The sequence below is a fragment of the Sceloporus undulatus genome, chromosome 6 (assembly GCF_019175285.1).
Source record: "Sceloporus undulatus isolate JIND9_A2432 ecotype Alabama chromosome 6, SceUnd_v1.1, whole genome shotgun sequence".
NCBI lineage: Eukaryota > Metazoa > Chordata > Lepidosauria > Squamata > Phrynosomatidae > Sceloporus > Sceloporus undulatus.
Genome location: NC_056527.1, coordinates 85758185 through 85767091, shown reverse-complemented (window position 1 = coordinate 85767091; position 8907 = coordinate 85758185). Strand labels below are relative to the sequence as shown.

At 46.6% G+C, this 8907-nt stretch overlaps 1 protein-coding gene across 1 annotated transcript in view; it reads left to right on the top strand.

The window, feature by feature from the left end:
• The window catches only part of UBTF (upstream binding transcription factor), a 55096-nt gene continuing 46189 nt past the window's right edge, over positions 1-8907 (top strand). Inside the window, exons 1-3 of the mRNA XM_042472364.1 lie at positions 1-190; positions 5486-5638; positions 7836-8011. Of these exons, the coding sequence (XP_042328298.1) occupies positions 5581-5638; positions 7836-8011 (234 nt within the window). The 5' untranslated portion in view covers positions 1-190; positions 5486-5580. The remainder of the gene's footprint in view (positions 191-5485; positions 5639-7835; positions 8012-8907) is intronic.

Here is an 8907-nt window from a genome sequence, read left to right as displayed (position 1 = left end):
TCCGCCATCGGGGGGCTGGAGGGAGGCGCTTTTGTTCCCTCCGCTGGCTCTCGATCCGGCGCTGGAGGAGGAGGAGGAGGAAGGAAGGCGGGCGGGCGGGGAAGCCAGGCAGGCAAGGCAGGGCTGGCTGCTGCTGCAGAGCAAAGAGCCTGTTTTCCTCTCCTTCTCCGTTGTTGCCTCTCTTTGCTCGGTAAGGTTGCTTGCAAAGCCGGGGAGATATTGCAAAACGTCGATCTCCATCTCGCTTTGATGTGTTTCTGTTATTTTACCTTTTTCCCCCTTTGCATGCCTCAAAATGGGATTTTATTTTGAATGTGATTATTATCGTTTTAGTCTTTTGCTTCCACTCCTCCTCCTCCTCCTCGGCGATAGAGGCAGAAATGCATTAAGACTGAAATGATATATATTATTCTTTTGCTTCTCTGTGCATTAAAAATGGGATTACATATATATATATATATATATCATTTTATGCTTTTAATAATAATAATAATAGTAATGGGGATTTTGTTTACTTTTGGGAATGATATGGACGGAGGGAGACTGGGCATTTTAAGGGCAAATTGGGGATTGATCAGGCGGCCTGTTTTTATTTCCTTCCCCCAAAATGTCGCCTCATGAGCGGGGAGGCAACCGAGGAGGAAGGCCGCCCTCCATGGCTTCCACGCGGTGGTCGGCCATGGAGGACGAAGAGGGAAAGGCGGCTTCGGCCTTCTCCCTCTCCCTCTCCCCCGCCGCTAAGCCCGGTCGAGAGAAGCAAAAGGGCGGCCTTAGAAGCCACCCCTCCGCTTTAATCTCCCTTTTCTCCCTCAGAGAGAGAGAAGCCGAACCGTGGAGGCGGCGTTTTAACCTCCGCGTCGAGGGCTGTGAGGCCTACGCTTTTTGGACCTGAGGCGCTTTTGGTGACTGGTTTTAACCGGCCTCAATGGCTCCCTGCCGTCGTCCTCGCCCCTTCTTCCCCTCATGGCTGCTGCTGCTGCTGCCAGGAGGACCGACCGAGGCGGCCTCCCACAGCCGCCATGAGGGGAAAGAAGAGGAGGCGCTGCTCCCCGGGGGTCTGAGGAGAAGAGTCTCCGCCGCTGCCCTCCTCCCTCGGCTGCTTCTTCTGCCTGGACGCCCCCAGCCGGGCATTCATTCCTCGACCCTGCCCCCCTTCCCTTCCCTTCCAGCGGCGGCTCCGATGGGGCTGCAGTAGAGGCTCCTCTCTCCGGCTCTGGCTGCTGCTCCTCCTTCTCCTCCCCACCATCATCGCCGCCACAGCGAAGCGGGCTGGGCTCAGCCTCCTTCTTCTCCTTCTCGTCGGAGGCAGAGGAAGGCGAAGGGGGCTTTGTGTCTTCTTCTGCCCCTTGGTTCCTCTTCATTGGCGGCGGCGAAGGGGATCCGAGGAGAGAGAGAGGAACCGAGGTGGATTTGGCACGGAGGGCTTTTTGGGGGAGGGAAAGGGGGGAAAGACAAAATGGAACCCGGGTGGAAGGAAGAGAAGGCTGGGATGGCAAAGAGGGGATTTAGGGGAAGGAAGGGATACATTTTGGGGGGTTTAGGCGGCTTTAGGGAGAAGATGGAGGGGGAAGACTAGGGTTAGAAAATAAAGGGAAGGAGGGAAGGTTTTGTGGTGGGAAAAAGGGGTGTATTTTGGTGGAAAGGGGACATTTTGGTGGCTTTGGAGAGGGGTCAAGGGGAGGAAGAAGGAAGGACAATATTGTGGGGAAAGGGGTGTTTTGGGGTGGGAAAAGGGGGGAAATTTGGTCCCTTTGGAGAGGGTTCAGGAGGGAGAAGAGAAAATATTGGGGGGAGGAAGGAAGGAAAGGGGTTTTTGCTAGAGGCAATTCGGGTGGCTTTGGGGAGGAAAAGACAGACCCGGGATAGAAATAATTTGGGTGGAAAAAAGAGGGAAAGGAGCACAATTTTGGGAGGGAATAAGGGGAAAAGGGGGCAAAAATCAGATCGCCTTCCTTCTTATAGAAGAGGAAAGGCATCATTGAGAAAAGAGTTCCCTGGTTTTGGGGGAGAAAAGGAGTGGGTTGGATGCTTAGCTCCGAAGAAATTTAGGGCGTGTGTGAATGAGAGGAAGGTCTCGATCCAGCCCCGCAGAGATGCAGGGGAGAGAGGGGCGGGAAAGCCTGGGAGGAAGAGAAAGGAGCCCAAAGAGAGATCCCAGAACGTGAGGCTTGTTTCCCCCCAAAGCTTGGCCCCACAGTTCCTGGAGGGAAGGGAAGGCAGGCATGAAAGCAGGCTGGATCCGTCGGCGGAGGAGGCAGAGCCCTTTCCCTCCTTCCTTCGCCCTCGGGAGGGAAAGGAGGGAGGGAGGGAGGGAGGCTGGAGCCAAGTCCCGGGGTTTAGGGTTCAGAAGCAAGAGGAGGAGGGAGGCAGGCAGAGGCGGAGGAGCTGGAAGCGGCAGCGGTAAGGTTTTTCCTTCGGGGCGTGAAGAGAGGGAAGGAGGCGGGGGAGCAGAAGGAGAAGGGAGAGGAGGAGGAGGAGAGGGAGAAGCAGCTGCAGGAGCAGCGACGGCTCCGATGGCTCTCCTTTCCTGCCTGGAGACAAGCGGGGAGAGAGGAGAGGCGGAGGCGGCCAAGGAGCGGCGGCAGCAGCTGCGCCTCTTCTGCGGCAGGGAGGGGCTGCGTCGGCGTCAGCGGTTGGCTGCCATCTGGGCGGCCTCTGCGGGAGGGAGAGAAGAGAGGCCTCTAAGCCCCACCCCTCGCTCCCATGGCCACGCCCCTTCCTCCCCGCCCCTCCTCCTCTCGGGTCAGGGAGCCATGTTCTCTTTCCAAGGACTTTCCGCCAGGGGTCGCTCTTTTTCGTGCGCATGCGCTCTCTTTTTTAAAAGACTGCTGCTGCTGCAGGATTAAAGCACTGACAGTGCCTTGACTATCATGGCTCCATGCTATGGATCAGTGGCCTCACTGGAGTTTGGTGTCTCTCTCACACACACATATACACCCCATTGACCTCATCCCATAGCACACCATGCAGAATGTAGAGCACTGGTTCCCATCCTATGGGAGGAGGTCAATGGGGGTCGAATAACCCTTTCGCAGGGGTCGCCTAAGACCATCCGAAAACACCTGTTTGCATGTAGCAATGAAAATAATGTTATGGTTGGGGGTCACCACAACATGAGGAACTGTCTTAAAGTGTCGCGGCTTTAGGAAGGTTGAGAACCACTGATATAGAGAGATCTTTGAGACCAAGGAGATTACTGCACTACACTCTTATAGTGCTGCTATTCCACTTTTAACTGCCCTGGCTGCCCTCCAGTTGCATTCTGGGGTTTGCAGTTTAGGGAGCAGCACTTGGAATATTCAGCCAGAGAGGTTTTAGGCCTTGCTGGACTACAAGAACCAGAATGCAACAGGAGGCAGCCGGAGCAGTAAAAGTGGAATAGCGGCACTACAAGAGCATACTGTTGTTGTTTTGTTGTGTGTTTGGGGCCCATTTCTAGCATAAGGCCATATCATGGGGTTTTCTTGGCAAGATTTGTTCAAAGGAGCTAGGCCATTCTTCCCCTGAGGTTGAGAGAGTGTGACTTGTCCAAAGTCACCCAGTGGGTTTCAAGGCCAAGCTGGGAATCGAACCCTGGTCTCCAGAGTTGTATCCAACACTCAAACTACTATGCCGCGTTGATGAGATCATTTCATTATGCTATTGTATATAATGGGACTTGAGCATCCACAGATTTTGCTGTTCCCCCATGGGTCCTGGAACCAAACCCCAGCGGATAACAAGGACCAACTGTATCATAAAATGACAAATTCCAGGATTCCATAGCACTGAGCCATGGCAGTTAAAGCAGTGTCAAACTGCATTAAATTTGCAGTGTAGATGCAGTCCAAATCAAGTCGCCCCAATCCTTCTTTTAAATTATTATTATTTCTGCACTTCGTGGAACATTGGTCTCCTCTTTTCCCTCTCTCTACCTTCCAATAAAACAATAGCTTAATTATATAAAGGATTTATAAATGGTTTTAAATATAAATTTGTTTTATTGCATTTTAAAAATAACTTCTATATTTTTGATTGGTTTCAATGTTTATTTTAAGCTGTTTAAAATTTGCAAACTGCCTTAGAAATGAATTAATAAGAATAATGATTAATTTCACCACTTCCTTCGTGCATTTTAGTTTGTCCACTGTATAGCACAGTTGTTTCTAAACAACTAACTCCCCCTTTATTTGTTGTGTCCCTTCAAGTCATTTGTGACTTATGGCAACCCTAACAGGGACAAATCACAGAGTTTTCTTCCCAAGATTTGTTCAGAGGAGTTGCCTTTACCTTCCTTTTGAGGCTGAGAGAGTGTGGTTTGGGCAAGCAGGGATTTGAATCCTGGTCTACAGAGTTGTAATCCAACATTCAAGCCACTGTACTGTACTGGCCCACATTAATATACAGTATATGTATATTATGAATTAGCCTTACAATCAGCAAGTACAACAAGCAGATATCTGTTTTGATTGATGTTATTCTAGCTTTATGTCTTTTATTGCTATTTTGTATTAAGGGCTGGGGGGTAGGGGGATTATTTTTGTTGTTATTTTTTGTATTTGTATTTTACCTCTGCTGTTACCCGCTCGATCCTAAATAGGGAGAGGCGGGATATAAATAAATAAATATATTATTATTATATCAAAAATGCAATTATGTCTGGTTGGCTACCTCAACATTGTAGCATTCTACCCATTCACTCACCCATCCAAGATTTGTACAGAGAGGGTTTGATACTCCTTTCCTCTGAGGCTGAAAGAATGTCACTTTCGCAAAGACATCTTGGTGAACCTTGGTCTCCCAGAGATCTGCTCCTGCTGACTCCTTTAATTCCACACACACACACACACACACACACACACATCTTGCTACTTGTTCTAGGAGCTTGAGGTTAGCTTATATGGTTAACATATAGGTAGGCTAGGTGGTGAATTACACAAGATTATCTAGGGAGCTTCATGATGGAGAATCCTCCCTGTCTTCATCCAGTTTCCCAGCCACATGGTTGCACAGTCTCTGGATTTCCCCCCCTTCAAATGTCACTGGATTACAACTCCTATCTTGGTTAGCCAGTGTAGTCAGGGGTGAGGAACGAGAGTTGCAGTCTAGTGAAACCTGTATGGGGAACCAATTACCGATCCTTCCTCTAGAGAAGAGATTTCTAGGGGTTGCTGATATGTCCACTAAAAATGTTTACACCAGAGAAGATCTTCCTGTTATTGTTCATATGATTATTTACCCCAGGGATGCTCACCTGGAGCCTACATAACCTTACTGACGCTCTGGTCCTCAGATCATGGTAGCCCAGAAATGGGTATTGCAAAGGATTTCAGCTCCCAGCATGATTCCCAATCCCTGATCGAGCCTTGAATGTTCAAGTACTCACAAGGATTGCTTGCACAGTGTGTTATCCTGAGATGAATTCTCTGTGTGCAAAGTATACACAGTGGTGCTGCTTCATCAAATGTAACCAAGGGCCATGACTCCAGTTTGTTCGTTCTTTCAGAGTGAAAGTTGATTGACGCCACCGTGAAGGGGGAAGAGAGGGAGTTGGAAGGGAGAGACCCAGAAGGTGTCACCCTAGGGTCTGAGAAGTGGAGGATGAACGGAGAAGCGGATAGTCCAACCGAATTAGAAATGACAGCCCCCAAAAATCAAGGTGAGAAGGGTCAACTTACTCATGAAGCAAAAATCGAAAGAATTGGATCTCAGGCTAGAAATAAATTTCTTCGCCACTGCAGCTGCAGAAACAGAATATTCTTGTCAGAAAAATGGAGAAAAGGTTTAAATGTATATATCATGAGCTCAGCATTCACACTTCCCCGGTCTTCATTGTTGCCAAGGGAATTATGATTTGCATTAACGATACACGAGTTACACAAGATGACTTTCTGGAGCAATGCCTGTGCTCACTTCTTACAGCAGATTCCATCTCATTTATATTCAGCTGCTCTATGCTCAGTTTCTTGAAGTCAGTGTTACTGAATAACCACTAATAGCTTAATTCTTTCTTTGGCGGGGGATTTTTTCGGTCAACATCAAGCTACCTTGTATTCTTTTGTGTTTATTTAAAGAAATTAGGGTGCAATGCAGTGGTTAAATGCCAGTACTGTAACTACAAGGTTGTGAGTTTGATCTCAGGCTCCAAGGTCAACTCATCCTTTCATACTTTCGTAGGTTGGTAAAATGAGTACCCAACTTGTTGGGGACAATTGGCTTACAGATTGTAAACTGCTTAGAGTGTGTTGAGTTCAATGATAAGTAGTATAGAAATGTAAATGCTATTGCAACCCATTACCCAGTATGCTAGTCAGCTCCCCAGAGTCTGGGAGCTGAAGTCCCAAATACATTTTTTTTTTACCAAGCTCTGTTTTGGGGGTACTTAGAAAGACCCATGTTGAAAGCAGCACAAAAGTACTAATCCCTCCTTGACTATACTTGATTTGATTTTCATTCTTCAGTGTAAAAGCTATTTTGGCTGTTGCTACATCTGTGAATTACAAAGTGAAGATGCTCAGCTGAAATTGACTAAAGTGATCCATCCTTATCCATGGATTCTGCATCCATAGATTCCATCTTCAAAAAATAAGTTCCAAAAAAGCAAACTTTTATTTGGCATTTTATATAAGGGACACAATTTTACGATATTGTTGTATACAATGGGACTTGAGCATCCATGGATTTTGATATCAGCAAAGGTTCCTGGAACCAAACCCCAATGGCTACCAAGGGCCCATTTACTGTATTTTTTAATCCAGATCTTGAAAGTTTATTTTTGACAGGGTTGTCCAGGTTTTTAAATTTGTGAGGTGGGATAGACAATGGTTCAATGGTTTTAAACTAAAATTATGTATATTCAGGGGTAACCGTGCAGGCTATGCAGCAAAATACAACAAAATCCCAAATTCACAAGCCACAATACCTCTCATATTGGGCCAGCTGCTAAGCATGAAATACGTTAGGTGAGCTTTTGAAGCTTCAATGGGTTCTCCATCAGGCGAAGATGTTAAAAATCATACAGGAGAAAAATGGTAACAGTGTTAGAATTACAGGTCTACATTCTCTCTTGAGATGTTGGATTTCAGTGAAGGTAGAGGCTACTCCCCTTAATAGCCATGTGAGGGCTAGAGACAAAAAGCGACAAAAGGCAGATAATAAAGAAAAGTAACTTCTGTCCCTGTTCTGAAAACAATCTACCAGCTATAAAGACTTCATTCGAATGTTGGGAGCCCTTTAAGAAAAATTTTTGTGGGGTTCCATTTATGGGTGAAAACAAATTCCATTATATTTTAGTTTTTTAAACTTTCAATGCCAGTAATTAAGTCACAGGAGAGGCATTTCAGCCCATTATAATGCGAAACTCATACAAAAGCTGAGAAAATACCAGATGATGGTATAATAAATGGAGTGATAATGGTATTCTGAGGAATTTTAGAGGGTCTAGCTTCAATCCAAGGGCCTGAGGTTCTGCATTAGCCTGAGTGCAGGTATTGGGAAGGGCCTTAGTGTGACCCCAAGCTACCAGGCTTCAACATTAAAAAAAATATTCAGGTCATTTTGTACATCCAAATGGGTAAAAATCTTTGCAAGGTATAATAGTCTCTCTGCCTTCATCACTAAACCTTGGGAGAGGGAAAGCAAAATTAATAACCCCAAAATAGGCTATTTTGAAACCAGAAGCAACATGGTGTCACTTCTGGCTATGTCAGGTATGAGAGTATGGTTCACAGAAAGGGAAATGTTCTTTTGCCCCCTCTGCAGTTATTCACTCTTGTTCTTTGTATGCACAGGCATATATATATAATTTAATGCAATACAGAGAGGTATATCCCCCTCCCCCCATTGTTTTCCTCTAGACCGTTGGACCCAGGAGGATATGTTGACCCTCTTGGAGTGCATGAAAAGCAATTTGCCCACCAATGATGGCAGCAAGTTCAAAACCACCGAATCCCACCTGGATTGGGAGAAAGTTGCTTTCAAGGACTTCTCCGGCGATATGTGCAGGATGAAGTGGATTGAGATCTCTACTGAGGTAAATTAGTGTTTGGCATTTTGAGACCTTCCTTTTTTCCTACCTTTCTCTTCATTTTCCCCTTCTTTGCAATGGCTCTGATGGATGAGAAGAGTGAGGTGGCTGTGAAAAAGAGGCCCCAAATCACAATACTCTGTGGACTACAGAGGTTCATTCTTAGACTGAACCAGCCTGGAGCACTTCCAGCAGTGTTGCAAACTCAAATCCGAGTATGGCTCCTTTGCCATTTAAGTCTTTTCAGCAAGCAATGCTGGATGCCAAATCCCATTCTTCCCTCACATGGCCATTTGATGAGGGAATAGCAGAAGTGGTCCTGGAAGAAGAAAACATCATGGAGAGCTGCTGTGGCTGCGTCTCTCAACCTGCTGTATCTTGTCAATGAGGAGGAACACACTCAAGTTTCTTCCTCCCTACCCCCAAGTTTCACAATTCAGCAAGAGATTCTTTTTCAAATTCTCCCTCGTGGATCTTGTGCTGTGCTCTGTTGATCTCATTCCCCATTAGCGACTGCCATTTCCCCTCCTCTGAGGTTATGCTGGCAGCCGTTTTGCCTGTCTCTGTAGTGCCTGCCATTTTGAACCCCCTGAACTGTGCCCCTCTACTCCTTTCTTGCATACATAGAGCTCGAACAGACAGGCCAAAATAAAACTGCTTTGTGTGACTTTGGAGGTATGCTGTTTAAATGATGCATGCATCCTAAGAGGCTGGAAGACGTGCCAAAGCCATGCTCCAGTCCTAAGGACTGGACCACAGCTTTGGCACAACTTCTGTCATCTTAAGATGTTTGTGTCATTTAAACAGCATGCCTCCAAAGTCACACAAAGCAGCTTTATTTTGGCATGACTGTTCGAGCTCTATGTAAGGGGTTCAAAGTCAAGCCCTGAGGGCAGCACTTT